Source organism: Ascaphus truei, chromosome 10 (assembly GCF_040206685.1).
Source record: "Ascaphus truei isolate aAscTru1 chromosome 10, aAscTru1.hap1, whole genome shotgun sequence".
In the NCBI taxonomy this organism is placed as follows: Eukaryota; Metazoa; Chordata; class Amphibia; order Anura; family Ascaphidae; genus Ascaphus; species Ascaphus truei.
The window spans coordinates 50,382,046-50,400,814 of record NC_134492.1 but is presented as its reverse complement, the minus strand read 5'-3'; the positions used below and the strand labels follow the sequence as shown (position 1 = coordinate 50,400,814).

General features: G+C 45.9%; 1 protein-coding gene across 1 annotated transcript in view; it reads right to left on the bottom strand.

The window, feature by feature from the left end:
• CDC73 (cell division cycle 73) overlaps nt 1-18,769 on the bottom strand; it is a 77,855-nt gene that overhangs the window by 39,934 nt on the left and 19,152 nt on the right. Inside the window, exons 8-10 of the mRNA XM_075616932.1 lie at nt 17,630-17,728; nt 16,030-16,108; nt 13,627-13,691 (exon numbers count right to left, since the gene is read on the bottom strand). Of these exons, the coding sequence (XP_075473047.1) occupies nt 13,627-13,691; nt 16,030-16,108; nt 17,630-17,728 (243 nt within the window). The remainder of the gene's footprint in view (nt 1-13,626; nt 13,692-16,029; nt 16,109-17,629; nt 17,729-18,769) is intronic.

The window sequence follows — 18,769 nt, the reverse complement described above, 5'->3', positions numbered from 1 at the left end:
CCGACAATAAGTGACTGATACTCAAGTGTAGCAAAAGGTATTGCACCCACAGGCATGTTATGGTTGTATATACAGCGAGATTCTGTAATCGGCTGTTGTATATGCCGTTATAACGCAATATCAAAGGGTATAATAATCTTTGCAACACTTGTATGCATGGTAAAATTAATTTTTAATGGATCGGATGTACCTGTAGGCAAATTAGTATTTGTCTGCCTTGCGTACACCATTAAGTATTAGGTTTTCCAACAGCCCACTTCAAGGGAATCCTAACCATATGCAAAATCCTGATACGGAAAAAAAGAAAAGAAAAAAAAAAGACTGAATCAACGAAAGTGGACTCATGAAAAGGCGTTAACGTAGGATCAGCGGGAAGGTCGGAAAGAACACTGCAAAAACGCCCAGCCATGCAGGTGCCATATTTAAAGAACTTCCAAAGTACCAAACATGCCACAATCAAGAACCATAAGCCTTGGGTTTTACTAAAGATATAAAAACTGGTGAACAGAATCAATGCCATGACTTTCTGATCCATAAGCAATTCATATACACAAGGAGTCTCTAGAATCATGAGCAGACCAATGTTGTACGCATGGAGGTCTGGGGTAGCGTTTCCTAATCACATCTCATAGCCAGGACAGAAAAGCCCTACACACATTTAAGGAGGTTATACACTGGTATTTTCATGCCAAAATATAGGCCGTGACCGCTCCTATACACTAGGTTATACAGAAATCTTATTTGTGGACAGTTCTAAACCAAATGGGCATTTCTACAATTTCATTTTGGCACCTTCGGCCAGATTTTCAAAGCTATCTCACCTCAACATTTCCAACATAGAACGGATGGGCATCTAAGTATTTAGCCAACAGTTACCGGAAATTAATCACAAATCGCCGTCACAACGCTGGCCAACAGATTAAAATACATTCAACTTGAAAAGCGTGCGAAACACCAGTACCACTTAATCAACTTTACAAAGTTTACGACATTTGGATGAATCCGCCATTTTGAAGGTTTCATTGTTTAAACCGTATGGTTAGAAGCTTTTTCAAAACATGGGAGAAACGAGCACAACAAATATGAAAAATAGAAGGTGCTTATGAAGTAGTTATGGCATAATACCCAAGAGAGAAGACAATTGCAGAGATTACAGTGGCAGTCATGTGGGACTGATACTTAACCATACAAGTGGGAACAGAGTTAGTATAAAGTGCTGACAGGTATGCAGAACCGCAGCGGTGACAGCTGCTCGCAGACAAATCCTAAAGGCACAGCATTCAGTTGTGACAAGTTCAGTGTAGCACAGATTGCAGGCAAACAGATTTCCAGCCATATCCCCCGCTGTGGAGGATTACATAGATCTTTATGTACACAGTGCTTTGAATACATATATAATAAATGCAAGTGCTGGAAATTAGAGCAAGCATTGAAAAATAAACACCATTTGCATGCAACAAGCAGATTACAGAACAGACAACTTGTTCCTGTGCTGCAGCCCGCTCACACATCACGTATTGTGATGGGCGCATGCGTATTTGGTTCAGAATTTACGTATTGTACCAGGATATGGTCGCAGATAAGAGCCATAATGCAGCTGTACAACATTACCATGGAAACAGTTCCAAGCGCAAGCAGCACAAGTATTTAAATTCTGAGAGCCTGTTAATGTATATTTTGGTAGGGGTCCTATGTTTATATGTTTAAGAATATATGCTCCATTTTTGTCAGCTCAGGTACAATGTGTATAGCTGTAGGGAAAATGTATGGGAACTCTGTTTTAACACAGAGACCAGAAGTCACTTCTAATACAGTTGCTCCCTGCTGAGATCAAGCCCCATATATCCTGTTTGACCGGAATCCTAAAATATTCAAACTGTCCTGTCAGCAACGTACGATAGCCACGGTAACTGGGGGTTAGCCGAGAGAAAATGGCATTGTTAAGGATAACTATAGCAACGACAGCTGGGCTGGGGGGTAACAAAGGAATATGGTATTGTTAAGGACAACTGACTTCTGTTAAGTGTACATGGCAACCTGAATGAATTACATATATGTGACAACGCCCCGAAAGGGCATATAAGAACTGATGCATATGCCCATTAAAGCAGACAGTGAATGAGAACGATACTGTGTGTGTCTAAATTATTCACTTGTCTCCAGACGTCTGTCCAGCTATCCTGTCCAGCACATTGAACCTGAAAGGGACCTCCCGGGAGGCAGCCTTGAGTCCACGGGGTAGACCTGCTACCATATGGTGGAAAGCAGACCATATTTTCAGAGCCTCAAAACATTACGATCGTCCAGCGCGAGTCTAATTATATTTTGCTGTGCAATTTAACCCCCCTGTAGCTCAGGTCACAGAATTTACTACAACGCAATACTTTGCTGCTTTGATGCATTCACGGCTGGAGGTGTTCCAGAAAAAGGCATTTGAGCGCTAGACAGACTAATATGCTACAGACCGTATTTAGGTCCAAATTCATGTATTTTCATTTAGCAATGCGGGACATCATTTACCAACAAATTCTAACCCAAACACCTTTAGTGTTCACTTGAGTGGGGCGTACAGGACCAAGCCATGCGGGAAGGTGGTATTTTACGGAGCAGCATTGCTTAGTAGTTATGGCTCGGCATTGTATGGATTAGCACCGCTATCAACTCGAGAACTGGAACAAAAACAATGGACTTGTAACTAGTTGGTGATGTGGCAAGTTCTAAGGTACTATACCTGTAATTAAACTTGCAACTGCCATCTTCCCATAGGGAATTAATTGCATTTAACCAGATCTTCGGATCTCTACTGCGCATGTTGGGTACTGCTGGGGCTCCCTGCGTCTCAAGGGCGGATACTCCGTCACTGAAGGGCGGACCTGAAGAGGGAATTTTTAGTTGATTTGACGGAGCGACGAGAGGTGCGTGGCAGACGTGAGCCGGAGGCGGAAGAAGTGTCCAATCTTCAGGTCCGCCCTTCAGTGACGGAATATCCGCCCTTGAGACGCAGGGAGCCCCAGGAGTACATCCAGGAAACGCCCCGCTGTGTGATCGGAGGGAGAGACTTCATTCCAGCACTGACTTTCACTGCCTGCTTACATCTATATTTCTGTGAGTAGGGTCCTGGTTTTAGACCTTCCGGACCTGCGGCCTCGCAGTCATCCGCATATTCACCATTTTAGTTGTTTTAGATGTTTTATCTCTTATTAAATTAACCATTTTTTTATTTCAGCCTTGCTATTGTTTGTCTTAATTGTTGAGTGGTGTCTTGTTTTTGTATGGTTTGTTCTCAGTGGTCTGTTTGTACTGTATGTGTGTCAGTCTTAGTGTTAGTATTTGTTGGCATATTGCACTATATTTTTCCTGTGTTTTTTCCACATATCACGAACTCCACGGTGGAAGTGACATCTGACCATCTGGCTCTTGAGGATCAGAGGGGTCTATAACATTGGGACATTTTTTTCTTCACTTTTGGACTTCCAATTCACGTTTGGACTTGTAAGGCGCCGGTTTCTTCTTTTGTGTGTGTATTGTTTATTTCTGATTTGTACCATCAGTTCTGTCACCAGCGGCCTTATTCACTATAAAGTGGTAATTTTCAATTATTCACCCCTTAGCGCTTGTTTACACTTTTCTTTTTTTCTGTTCATCTCGTTTCTAGGTGATATTATACCTGCGGCTCTGGGGCACAGAAAAAGGAAAAAAAACACGCTGGGAACAGGACTCTACCATCCCAGTCATTAGTGGGAGAGGTACTGACCCGTGACCATATGGTAAAGTAAGGTCTGTGGCATACAAATAGACAAGTACAAGGCTGGAAATGATCCCCAAAGGCTATCCTGCAAGTCATTATATGTACTAGGCAGACAGCTTATTCCCCACTCCAAAGCTTTTGTATTTACGCATTTATGTCCACGGCTTCTTAGTCATTGGCCACGCTTATTTATCTATGTAAATGGCAGTGCTGGTGTAGGACAGGACACGTCCCTTTCATATACCATATCCTGTCTAGCACTAGACTCCCTGATCTCCAGCCAGGTCTGCTACCATGTCCCCCTTCAATCTACACATGCCAAACGTGTACCTACCATCACCCTCTCCAACGCTCCTCTTAAAGACTCCGTTCTTTTCCACCCTTTAACGTGTATTTTCTCCGGAGAACCCCTTGCTTCTCCCCAATGTACAAAAGGGTGGTGTAAATATACTACAGTTAGTGAACCCAACATTATAATTTAGAGTGCTAGAGATGTTCATACAAAGCAGGGAAACAAAATGGAAATAGCCATATTAGTCCATTAACGGTCTTGTTACTGCAGTTTGCAACACCTTTTAATGGACTAAGTGACTTGTAGCTGTTGGTGTGTACAGAAATCACAGGTCCCAACATACTGTACACTTGTGATGTTTCAAAAGCTCTGTGCACTGAATTATCTCTGTATAGCACTCTTGTCAGTTCATTAAAAGGCATCACAGCCGGTAACATTTACACAGCAGAGAATTGGATATGTGAACTCACCAAGTTGATCAAGAACTTTAAGGCTGGTTGGTTTAAGAAATTGAACCTCCACACACTTAGCTGGAGAAACCCAACTCCCATCACCACGCATAGATCTTCTTACCCGACCCTGAAGTCCTCAAACCCCCTTCAAAAATGATTAATGGACGCAGCGCTCCTGCACTGCAAGTTTGAACACAAAGCAGGGGACCTCATTGGGCGTTTCCATGCCATAGTGCCCCAATCGGCACTATCACAGTTTCAGGAATAACCCCCTAAAAGGGAACTGGTCGGTGCATTTATGTCAGGGTGCCAAGCATGTACCCTTTGGTTTCAAATCCTTTAGAAAAAATGACCGAAACTGAAAGACAAGCTTGTGCGTTAATTATATTGCAATACTGGTAGTTATTTAATAGGTACACTGCATATAAACAACTTACAGCTACTAGTAACTAATCATTTTGCCACTGTATACTAATTACAGTACATTTGTTAGTCCTACCAACAGTATACACAGCAACAGCTCAGAATGCCATTATAATACTAGTTACCGTCACAGTACAGTACATGCCAACACAATGTGTGTACCACTATTACAGAACACTTGATAAACCTACCAAAATAACAGTATACCCATTAAAACAATTAGTATTCCAATAATGCAATATTTATGTGAAACCTCCCAGAATATACACGTTAACAGTTCAAAACAGCAAAGTATGATGCATTATTTTAAAATACGATACCCAAACCTTGCCCTCTACACAAATAGGGCATGAACAAGGCACCTGGCCAAACCATTTACTGCATTAAGAACTTAGTCATCATCGTTAGGGCAGATTACAGGTGAAATGTAATTTCTCAGAACAAAAACAATGAACGCACCGAAACAGTACATCAAAACACGTCAGGAATCCACATACCACATGTTTACCGACAATAACTAAACCTCTTATGGCATCAAAAGTGTAAGTAAATATGACAGAAGGATTAAGGGATTCCAAAGAGTAACCGAAGAGAAGATTAAAAGGAACATTGCCTGATTCATAAGACTAAATATCTTGCAGTGGAAATAAAAACAAAATTCCTAAACCCTTGCCAATTTGGCTATGGTGCCCATACTAAAACTCATCCTGGCCAAACCACCAGAGACATGCGATTCAGGTGCTTCCTGGTGTGAAGGGAACAAAAACAGGCACAGTGTGTCCAGAAAGCATCAACTTAATTCATCCATATTATCTGAAGACACAGGGAAAAAGTGTATTGTTTAACAGCCGCACTGGCCCTTGGGAATCGCAGAATCATTAACGGTTGCGAGACCTGTAGGTGGAGAGTTCTTCAAAGAGGCATCTATAGCGCGATCTATAAAAGGACTATACATTCTGTCAAAGGGTTCCCACATTTCCAGCCCCTCTTGCACAAACTGAAGAAACGTTGACGTGAAATAATTTGCCGGGATTCTTAAATAAGAAGGCATTTGAGTCAAACAAGTTTTAGGAAATTCCCAAACCCACGATTAAAAAAAAAAAATACAATCAAATGCATGTATATTATATATGTCTGCCCCCACCTTTAACTCACATTAGTACAAATGCAGAGAGATCTAATATTTGTTGTCTGCCCAGTTCCAAGCATGTTAAGCAGTGGCATTAAGACAGTAAGGGGACTTCAGAATATATGTTGTATGGCCGAGTGCTTTAAAACTGAGCATATATTGGAACTGCAGAAAAATGAAAGTTGCTAATTCCTCCTTTCAGAATACTCCTTTAATCAAAGGCAGGAAAAAGAGAGAAAATCAGCGGAGACCAGAATCGTAAGACAATTATGGAAGGGGCACATTAACTAGAAGTGTAGACCAATGAGAATGTAGACCAATGATAAACAGTTATTGCCCACTACCCACTTCATATCAGGTACCCTCCAAACTTCTGCATAAAAAATACAATTACTGAAAACTGTCCATTTACTGCCCTCTAGTGGCGAGAGAAGAAAACCACATCAAAATTATTTCCATTATAATCACACAACTGCTTCAGCTTCAACAAGGACATTCATCTACAACTAATGGGGACTGCAATGGGCACCAGGATGGCACCGCAATATGCCAATCTTCTACAGAGATTCCTTACCACGTGCCCCCACAAACCTTTCACATATACAGAGATTCCTTACCACGTGCCTCCACAAGCCTTTCACATATACAGAGATTCCTTACCACGTGCCTCCACAAACCTTTCACATACTACAGAGATTCGTTACCACGTGCCTCCACAAACCTTTCACATACTACAGAGATTCCTTACCACGTGCCTCCACAAACCTTTCACATACTACAGAGATTCCTTACCACGTGCCTCCACAAACCTTTCAAATATACAGAGATTCCTTACCACGTGCCTCCACAAACCTTTCAAATATACAGAGATTCCTTACCACGTGCCTCCACAAACCTTTCACATACTACAGAGATTCCTTACCACGTGCCTCCACAAACCTTTCACATACTACAGAGATTCCTTACCACGTGCCTCCACAAACCTTTCACATACTACAGAGATTCCTTACCACATGCCTCCACAAACCTTTCACATACTAGAGATTCCTTACCACGTGCCTCCACAAACCTTTCACATACTACAGAGATTCCTTACCACGTGCCTCCACAAACCTTTCAAATATACAGAGATTCCTTACCACGTGCCTCCACAAACCTTTCACATACTACAGAGATTCCTTACCACGTGCCTCCACAAACCTTTCACATATTACAGATACCTTGATTATCGGTTTATAATAGACAAAAAAAATAAAAAATGCCGGTGCACCGCTAAAGTGAGGAAAGGCTGGACGTGACGCCCCAAGATAAAAATCATTAGGCTCAGTGTGCAAACATGTATAGGTAAAGGCAAGTCCTGGCGTTTCACACGTTTAGGTGCTTCAAAGATGATAAAGTTGATAAAGCATAACTCAATCTTCCATCCCACTCAAACAAAACGAGCCATCACGCACAGTTGGGCTATAATATAATCACTGCATATGCTCTGACACTACAGACAGAAACATCACAATCCTCACCGAATCCTTCAGCAAAAGGGATACAAGCCAAAGACTATTGTCTCACCAAAGACAACTGAACTTAAAGCCCCATGAGAACAACTGCTCCAATACAATATCAACAACCACACGCATACCACTAGTGGCTACATACAGCCCTACCCTAGATCTGCAACCCATGCTGACAGAGGATGAAATATTAAGACATTTTTGCCAAAGCTCCCATCCTCGCATTCCGGCAACTGCCAAACCTCAGGCAGAAGCTAATCTACAGGAAACGTCCCAACAAACTGAAGGATGCTGCTAGTGGCACAAGACCAAGCAACACGCTGCAAACTTATATGCCACCATCCCACAGCCACTCACAAACAGAACATTCAATGTCAAAAGGAACATTCTGCTGCACATCCAAAAATGTGGTATATGTGATTCAGTGCAGCAAATGTGAAACCCGCCAAAAACCAAAGGCAGAACCAACCTACCCAGACACAACAACACCAAGGAAGATACTGCAAGTGGGACACCACTTCTCACAGCCAGATCATTCTATTAACTGTTTAACGATAGATATATGGTCCTGTGTCTCGCTGTCCCTTTCATCCATTTATTGCCCCGTTTATTCCTTCACTGCATCATCTGCCTTACATTGTTAACCTGTTTTTCTTTTACATCCGCGTTAAACTCCTGGAATCTCTGTAACTTCGGACTGCTGAACTGATGGAGAAAACTCTCGAAAGCTTGTATTATATCTATTGTTAGTCCAAATAAAAAACGTTATCACCTAATACTGAAGTACTTACTCTGCATTATTGCAACTGGACTAACACGGCTATTTCTACTTCATTATAATCCCTAATCCCACAGAGAAAACAATCTAGGTCAAGTTAAATTAAGATTATGACATAGCCCTTCAATTGACACTGAACATTCGCTATTTTTGTTGTAAAAATGTGAACGGGTGTCCTTTAAAGTGGATTGGTCGGCTGACGGCTGACAAAACAGATAAATAAATGCAAGAACCTTTAATTAGAAAGGAAAGGTATACAGCGATATGCTAAATAGAGAAAGATGGTGATCCCGGGAGAAATGTACCATTAGTCGAGTCATGAAGGAATATATTGCATCCCCCTTATTCGAAACATTAGCCAATTCGTCATGTTTTTTTTTGTTTTGCATTCCCCTGGACCAAAATAAATAGAATATAGGAGGCGTCTGTCACCTGAACACATTTATTATGCAACAATGTAGCACTGGGGGAAAGTGCAAACCTAATCGGTAGCCCACGGCAGTGCTGCAAAACGTGTCCCCTAAAATGTTCTACAGCAATATGGCTGCAACTCACAACCGCGATGATCTCCCTGGAAGAACGCCAGAGGAGGAAGCAAATGAGAAGTTGCAGGTCACAGACACAGACGTTGTCAAGATGTTTAAAAACAGTCAAGTTTGATTATTTTGTTGCGCCATGTAACATTTCTGGCAACTGAATTTTTTCTTTTCGGCAAGTACGTTAAACTCCTGGAATCGTGAAATTGAAATGTCATAACCCAAGTCTGAATTATTTGTAACTTACTGCCAATATGATACGGTGGAGCATATACAATAAGGCACCAAAAGCACTTAGGCATGCAGCACCTTACCTTCCATTATTTGGGCGCTTAGAATGACAAAATGTTCCTAACAAAAGCAGTACGTATTGTGTGTTCAGATCTTGGGATATTTTAACCAAGTAGGAACAGCATCAAATATTTGAAGAAAATGTCCAAATCGCTGCTCTGACCGTCGGTATTTTTTGGATACACTTTATTGTTATACTCTGGCAATTCTTGATGGAACTACATGATAAATTAACTGTTATTCTTGTTTGTTTGTTTTTACGACATGCTTTCAGCTTTACAGACATACCATCTAGGTGCCAAAATCCACAGCCAACTGCAAAACACCTGTGAAAAAGGAAGATCTAAAAATACACTGAGAGGGAATGGGGCTTTAGAACCTGATCAAGAAGCAGACGTGTCATCGACGTGGAGGCAAAAAGCAAAACTAACAACCATGTTACCTACCGCACAAAATAGGAATAGTACAGTAGCAAGAACAAGAGACGCATTCAATACGCTGAGAGATGTACGGGTTGCAGATGCACCATGAGGCGACTGGCTGGCCCCAGCCGCGCGATAGGAGATTTAAACCTCCTGGATACTCCACATTTCAAACGCTTATCTCTGCTGAACAGAGAATCAGGTTTGAAAAATAAAAAATAACTTTTTACGTCTCAAAGTAGAAAAGTAAATTACAAAAAATAAAAAAAAAGGATTGAAAAGACATTCTTTCTTCAAACATTAAAATCCCTTTGTTTGCACTTGAACAAGGAAGAACAATGACCATCCGCACCTGCACAATATAACTGGACCAGTGTTGTACCGGGTCCTACAAAGTACCGGGTACCCAGGGAAAAAAGAAAACAAATTACCCGCCGGGTAGCCAGGTACCCAGCTGGGTAGTGTTCACTTACTTGCAGCCGGCGGCAGAGGGCGAGGAGGACCGCGGCGGAGGGTGAGGAAGACCAAGGTGACGTGCTTCAGGCGGTGGCATTCTTCAGCCGGTGGGAGAAGCAGAAGACGTCCTTCACAGCCAGTGCGAGCAGGGGCACAGGCGACCGGAGCAGGAGCGTTACAATTTCACAGCTGGGGAGGAGCGTTCCTCCCCGGCTGTCCAATAGTAACGATCCTGCTTCAGCCACATCTTCCCCTGCTCCCACCGGCACCAGCTGTGAAGGATGTCTTCTGCTGCTCAAACCTGAAGAATGATGCCACCGCCTGAAGGATGTCCGCCACTTGGATGTCGCCACGGTCCTCCTCACCCTCCGACTGCAGGTAAATCTTCTACTGCTCTGCTCCTTACGTTCTCCAAGAGGAGTACCGAGGGAGCAGAGCAGAACGGAAATTACCTGGCACCGGGTTGCAGGGTCCAGGTAATTTCTGGTTACTGTAGATAGTGCCAGGTACTGGGTAATTTCCGGGTACTGTAGATAGTGCCAGGTACTGGATAATTTCTGGTTACTGTAGATAGTGCCAGGTACTGGGTAATTTCCGGGTACTGTAGATAGTGCCAGGTACTGGGTAATTTCCGGGTACTGTAGATAGTGCCAGGTACTGGGTAATTTCCGGGTACTGTAGATAGTGCCAGGTACTGGGTAATTTCTGGTTACTGTAGATAGTGCCAGGTACTGGGTAATTTCCGAGTACTGTAGATAGTGCCAGGTACTGGGTAATTTCCGGGTACTGTAGATAGTGCCAGGTACTGGGTAATTTCCGGGTACTGTAGATAGTGCCGGGTACTGGGTAATTTCCGAGTACTGTAGATAGTGCCAGGTACTGGGTAATTTCCGGGTACTGTAGATAGTGCCAGGTACTGGGTAATTTCCGGGTACTGTAGATAGTGCCGGGTACTGGGTAATTTCCGGGTACTGTAGATAGTGCCAGGTACTGGGTAATTTCTGGTTACTGTAGATAGTGCCAGGTACTGGGTAATTTCCGGGTACTGTGGATAGTGCCAGGTACTGGGTAATTTCCGAGTACTGTAGATAGTGCCAGGTACTGGGTAATTTCTGGTTACTGTAGATAGTGCCGGGTACTGGGTAATTTCCGAGTACTGTAGATAGTGCCAGGTACTGGGTAATTTCCGAGTACTGTAGATAGTGCCAGGTACTGGGTAATTTCCGAGTACTGTAGATAGTGCCGGGTACTGGGTAATTTCCGGGTACTGTAGATAGTGCCGGGTACTGGGTAATTTCCGGGTACTGTAGATAGTGCCGGGTACTGGGTAATTTCCGAGTACTGTAGATAGTGCCAGGTACTGGGTAATTTCCGGGTACTGTAGATAGTGCCGGGTACTGGGTAATTTCCGAGTACTGTAGATAGTGCCAGGTACTGGGTAATTTCCGAGTACTGTAGATAGTGCCGGGTACTGGGTAATTTCCGAGTACTGTAGATAGTGCCAGGTACTGGGTAATTTCCGGGTACTGTAGATAGTGCCAGGTACTGGGTAATTTCCGGGTACTGTAGATAGTGCCGGGTACTGGGTAATTTCCGGGTACTGTAGATAGTGCCGGGTACTGGGTAATTTCCGGGTACTGTAGATAGTGCCAGGTACTGGGTAATTTCCGAGTACTGTAGATAGTGCCAGGTACTGGGTAATTTCCGAGTACTGTAGATAGTGCCGGGTACTGGGTAATTTCCGGGTACTGTAGATAGTGCCGGGTACTGGGTAATTTCCGGGTACTGTAGATAGTGCCGGGTACTGGGTAATTTCCGGGTACTGTAGATAGTGCCAGGTACTGGGTAATTTCCGAGTACTGTAGATAGTGCCAGGTACTGGGTAATTTCCGGGTACTGTAGATAGTGCCGGGTACTGGGTAATTTCCGAGTACTGTAGATAGTGCCAGGTACTGGGTAATTTCCGGGTACTGTAGATAGTGCCGGGTACTGGGTAATTTCCGGGTACTGGGTAATTTCCGGGTACCTGGTATATCACTTTTTTTTTTTAAGGATGTACAGAAATGCGTTGAGACTATGGTACATACAATATAACATTTTATACACATTAAATTAAATCAAGAACTACTAAATAAAATTAATATTGCACATATTCTAGATCAGGGGGGCGCAAACTTTTTTCCCTGCGCCCCCCTGACGGCTGTCCCCTCGCTCCCGCGCCCCCCCCAACCCCAACTTACCCGCGCTCCGGCGTAATGACGTCACGTTGCCATAGCAACGTGACGTCACATGACCTCGCAGCGTCATTTTGACGCCGCGTTGCCATGGCGCCGCAGGGAGGAAGCCGCCGGAGCCACGGTAAGTTAGGTTTACAGAGGCCCTGCAGCTCCCCCGGCACTTAATTTAAGTGCCTTCGGGAAGTGCGCGGGGCCTCTGTAAACCCCGCGCCCCCCGTCAGCAGTGTTGCGCCCCCCCTGGGGGTCGCGCCCCACAGTTTGCGCACCCCTGTTCTAGATTATATATTCATATACTTCCCCCAAACCCAAGGGGCTGAGGAGAGCCAGCCCATCCAGGTAAGTGACTAAAAGGAGTCTATATATTTGCACAAAGTAAGAGGATTTTTGGGCGCCTTTTGACCACTAGCCTGAATGTGCAGTGTCATCTCCTCCAGGGCCTTGGGTTTGGGAGAAGTATACATGTATTATTTACCTATGACATATGCCAGTATCTTCAAGGTGTGTATACGGATTACCACCTACATACATATAAGTACACACCTCACAGCACAATGTACAGCCAGCCAGCACAGTGTTCATCGCTTCGCTGGACATGGTGAAACTATTTGAAAAATGCAGAGAGCTGAATTCAAAGGTAAGAGCAGGTTCACAGCGCAACACATTCAAAATCCTGCGTTAAGTCTGGTTTGTAGTATGACCAATACTACGAATACTTACTGCATTAGGCTTCTCTTCTATGCCCTTTCTAAAGGAGTGTTAATAGTTTAAGTGTCATTAGGTTGCTAAATAGAAGCCACATGGCACTTCCTCTTTGAAGATAAGCGGCCATATTGTGTGCGGGATTTTTGCTGATCGGTTGGCAGCTTAGATAATGACATTGCCTTTAAAAGGTAAGGAAATGCTGCATTTATTAAAAGAAACATGCAATCTGCGTTGCCACTTTGCGTCTGGAGGTTCCTCAGGCACATTCATTTTTATTTTAGAACATTTTCACTGTACAATAAGGTGTCAGATTTTTTTCCCTGCCTATTGTAGGTTATTCCTACAAACATTAGCCAAAAACTTTTATTAATATGGCTGCAAATCCCCTCATTTAGTTATTTATTTTCAAGTAAGGATCTTTGGCGGCCCAAGACAAGACTTTCCGATAAGTCTCTGATGTGTGCTTGGAAAACAGCTCTGTGCTGCAAGGAAGAGTGGGAAACAGACTCAAAATAGCAGTTCTCATGTGGACACAACTGCAGACTTGGGGTCTTAAATTAAAATACACAGTGTGAAATGATTTGAATGCGCCGCGCCACACGCCTCAAACACTTCAAAGGAGAAAAGCAGGAAGATGTATTGGCAAACTTACAGTTACAGACTTCAGCGTCATGCCGTGGTATGTTCCCATAGTGTCAATCTTAAAGCCTTCCGTCTCTACAAAGAACAAACACATAGTTAGTTTGTGCACTAAAGAGTTTGCACAAGTCACAGGTTACCATATACACCATACTGCTCACAGATCCCCAATATTCGGCTACTGCCCCAGTGCCTGCGCTGCACGCGCGTCTGCGAGGCTGGCGGCGCGTGCAGCAGAGTCCCCCGGTCAGCAGTGAGTAGCAGGGGGAAAGACAGGGGGATGCGTGGCCTTGACGCCACCAGGCAGGTTCGCCCTCATTGGCTGAACCGCCGGGGGCGTGGCCTAGCGCTCAGTCACGAGTCCTGCTCTCAATTTTCTTGAGCAGGAGTTTGTCGGTGCGGCGGCCCCCCTCGCAGCGGGCCCGGCCCCATTGTGGGCCGGCTCTTGTCCCTGCAGTGCCCGCCAAAGCGGGCGCTGCAGTAGCCAGCGGGAACCTGGCCTTACAGAGGCACAACGTGGGGACATGGGACTCACTGCCGGGGGGGGGGGGGGGACAGCGACACATTGCAGAGATTAAGGGATACTCCCTTTTAGTAATAAAGAGTACTAAAGGCAGGGACTTGTTTACATGAATGGGAGTGGGGACGTGCTCAAGTATAGCACCCTTTAGGGAATATGGGCCATGGGGAGCAGAGACTTGCAAGGGGTTTAATCTCATCTGGCTACTTTTGTGCAATATCACTCTGTATTTAACATCATACACCGACGAAGACCCCCGTTCTCCTCCATTCTTTATCGGCTGTCTGACACCGATCATTTCCAGATTAAGAAGAAACAAATCTTTGCTTTTGGAGCAATTCGATTTGTTTGAGGGAAACAATTAGATCATTACATTAAGCAGTTTAAAAACAAAAAAAAAAAACAAATACGTTTGTGTCGCAGTTAGCTCCCAATGATCACTACCCCAAGCAGTGACAGTGTCACAGTCAGATCCCAGTGACAAGCAGTGACAGTGTCACAGTCAGATCCCAGTAACAAGCAGTGACAGTGTCACATCAGATCCCAGTGACAAGCAGTGACAGTGTCACAGTCAGATCCCAGTAACAAGCAGTGATACTGTCACAGCCAGGTCCCAGTGACTAGCCGTGATCACTACCCCAAGCAGTGACAGCCAGGTCCCAGTGACTAGCCGTGATCACTACCCCAAGCAGTGACAGACAGGTCCCAGTGACTAGCCGTGATCACTACCCCAAGCAGTCACAGCCAGGTCCCAGTGACTAGCCGTGATCACTACCCCAAGCTGTCACAGCCAGGTCCCAGTGACTAGCCGTGATCACTACCCCAAGCAGTCACAGACAGGTCCCAGTGACTAGCCGTGATCACTACCCCGAGCAGTCACAGACAGGTCCCAGTGACTAGCCGTGATCACTACCCCAAGCAGTCACAGCCAGGTCCCAGTGACTAGCCGTGATCACTACCCCGAGCAGTCACAGCCAGGTCCCAGTGACTAGCCGTGATCACTACCCCAAGCAGTGACAGCCAGGTCCCAGTGACTAGCCGTGATCACTACCCCGAGCAGTCACAGCCAGGTCCCAGTGACTAGCCGTGATCACTACCCCGAGCAGTCACAGACAGGTCCCAGTGACTAGCCGTGATCACTACCCCGAGCAGTCACAGCCAGGTCCCAGCGACTAGCCGTGATCACTACCCCAAGCAGTCACAGCCAGGTCCCAGTGACTAGCTGTGATCACTACCCCAAGCAGTCACAGCCAGGTCCCAGCGACTAGCCGTGATCACTACCCCGAGCAGTCACAGACAGGTCCCAGTGACTAGCCGTGATCACTACCCCAAGCAGTCACAGACAGGTCCCAGTGACTAGCCGTGATCACTACCCCAAGCAGTGACAGCCAGGTCCCAGTGACTAGCCGTGATCACTACCCCAAGCAGTCACAGTGTCACAGTCAGATCCCAGTGACAAGCAGTGACAGTGTCACAGTCAGATCCCAGTAACAAGCAGTGACAGTGTCACAGTCAGATCCCAGTGACAAGCAGTGACAGTGTCACAGTCAGATCCCAGTGACAAGCAGTGATACTGTCACAGCCAGGTCCCAGTGACTAGCCGTGATCACTACCCCGAGCAGTCACAGCCAGGTCCCAGTGACTAGCCGTGATCACTACTCTGAGCAGTCTGTGTCACAGCCAGGTCGCTTGCCCCACTATAAACACGATCTGCTTAGAAAACAAACACAAGCATCATTACGTTATCGGAACATCACAAGGCGGCAGTCAGCGGCAGTCAGCGGCAGTCAGCGGCAGTCAGCGGCAGTCAGCGTTAAAATCTGTGACCTTCATAAAGGTTCCTGTGTGCTGGAGACAGAAGTGAAGCATACAGAAAAATACGCTACGAGGAATTACCTTCTTTGCCTTTGAACCTTTCCTGATCGTACCTATTGTACGCCGCTGGGATTGGCTGTTTGCTCCTTAATGTTGGATCCTGAAAAACACAATTGAATTGTATATCTTTACATTTAAGATTTTACACTTAATTGGTTACAGTTCCTTTGGGGATGAAAACCATAATGTAAAATATAACTCACAATAAATTATTTTATTGGTCTTGTTCTGGTATTATGTTGCTCTTTCCATTTAAAGCAGCAAAACGTGAAATCTTATGGGTTTTTTAATTAATCAGTTCTGTAGTATTAGATAATCGGGACAGCTTTTTTTTTCTCCTTTTCAAATCAACACTTGGGCGCGCTTATAGTGCCGGCGACGCGACGTCGCCCGAAAACAAATGCGTGCGCTTATAGCAAGTGTGACTGCGGCAATGTGACGGAGCGCCGTCGCGAAAACTGGTAGCCGGCAAAATTTGATTTTTCAAGGGCTGTCGCCTCATGTGACGGCCCTTGAACCAATCAAATGGCCGGAAACCCGCGCCGCCGAAATATAACTTTCGTCTGTGGCGACAACGTCACCCGTCGTGTCGCCATCGACGGCACTATAGGCGCGGCCTTAATGCCATTTTTAATGAGTTTAAAAGCATTGGATATTTGCAACACTTTCCTGTTTTTGATAATTTGTTGCCAATGTTCCCAGCAGTTTGAGCTGTAAACTAATAATGTTACCTTAGTAATATAAGGATACATTGTAGCTGCTGAGTTACACTGACTGACAGATTGATTGAAATGGAAAGGCAGCCATTACGTTAGGCACAGTCAGGATTGGTACACACTTATAACAGGAGCACCAAACGATAGCCAGCTAAGGTAAGAATGTACAAATAGGAGGAAGGGGTTTGGGGGGGGGGGGGGGGGAGAGGGAAGGGGGAGGAGGAAGGGAGGGGTGTGGAGGGGGAAAGGGAGGGAAGGGGTGTAGATGAGGAAAGGGAGGGGAGGGGGACAGGGAGGGGAGGGGGACAGGGAGGGGGAAAGGGAGGGAAGGGGGAGGGAGGGGTGTGGAGGGGGAAAGGGAGGGAAGGGTGTGGAGGGGGAAAGGGAGGGAAGAGGGAGGGAGAGAGGGGGAAAGGGAGGGAAGGGGGAAAGGGAGGGAAGGGGGAAAGGGAGGGAGGAGGGAAGAAGGGGGAGGGAGGGGGGAAAGAGGGGGGAGGGAGGGAGGGGTGTGGAGGGGGAAAGGGAGGGAGGAGTAGTATTGCTGCTTTAGAAGAAAAATATATAAACCAGCACAAACAGAATTACAGCTGTAGCAGATTTATTGCCCCCGTTAATGGGTGAAAACGTGCAGCATTACGCAATTCATTTTGCCAAATGGTGCACATCGATTACCGGCTGCTCCACTTGTCACCATGCAGCCGGGGCAAATATCGTGCCGTACATTACAGCAGAGGTAACGCGTCAACATGCGACACGCTGCAATACGGGCGCTACAGTGGTACGGGCAAGGCGGTGGCAAGTACAGACAGATGGATGGGAGCATACAGGTCCATCTGTATACACGTGTAGTGTACATATACGCACACCGTATGTACGCGATACCCAACATCGCCCGAATCACTTACCGTCAGTGCGGTGGTTTGCGCTGGCCTTTGTTCAGGCACACGGCCTTCTTCTCGTGCTTTTACAGACTGAAGAATTGCAAATATATTCTTGGCAAAATTCTAAAAGAAAAAAGACAAAACGGGTCACATTGCTGGGCCATTTATACCCACACATGCTAGAAGCACAATGCGCTGGGCCATTTATACCCACACATGCTAGCAGCACAATGTGCTGGGCCGAGCATTTATACCCACACATGCTAGCAGCACAATGCGCTGGGCCGGGCCATTTATACCCACACATGCTAGCAGCACAATGCGCTGGGCTGGGCCATTTATACCCACACATGCTAGCAGCACAATGCGCAGGGCTGGGCCATTTATACCCACACATGCTAGCAGCACAATGCGCTGGGCCATTTATACCCACACATGCTAGCAGCACAATGCGCTGGGCCGGGCCATTTATACCCACACATGCTAGCAGCACAATGCGCTGGGCCATTTATACCCCCACATGCTAGCAGCACAATGCGCTGGGCCGGGCCATTTATACCCACACATGCTAGCAGCACAATGTGCTGGGCCGGGCCATTTATACCCACACATGCTAGCAGCACAATGCGCTGGGCCGGGCCATTTATACCCACACATGCTAGCAGCACAATGCGCTGGGCCGGGCCATTTATACCCACACATGCTAGCAGCACATTGCGCTGGGCCGGGCCATTTATACCCACACATGCTAGCAGCACAATGCGCTGGGCCGGGCCATTTATACCCACACATGCTAGCAGCACAATGCGCTGGGCCGGGCCATTTATACCCACACATGCTAGCAGCACAATACGCTGGGCTGGGCCATTTATACCCACAGATGCTAGCAGCACAATGCGCTGGGCTGGGCCATTTATCCCCACACATGCTAGCAGCACAATGCGCTGGGCTGGGCCATTTATACCCACACATGCTAGCAGCACAATGCGCTGGGCTGGGCCATTTATACCCACACATGCTAGCAGCACAATGTGCTGGGCCGGGCCATTTATACCCACACATGCTAGCAGCACAATGCGCTGGGCTGGGCCATTTATACCCACACATGCTAGCAGCACAATGCGCTGGGCCATTTATACCCACACATGCTAGCAGCACAATGCG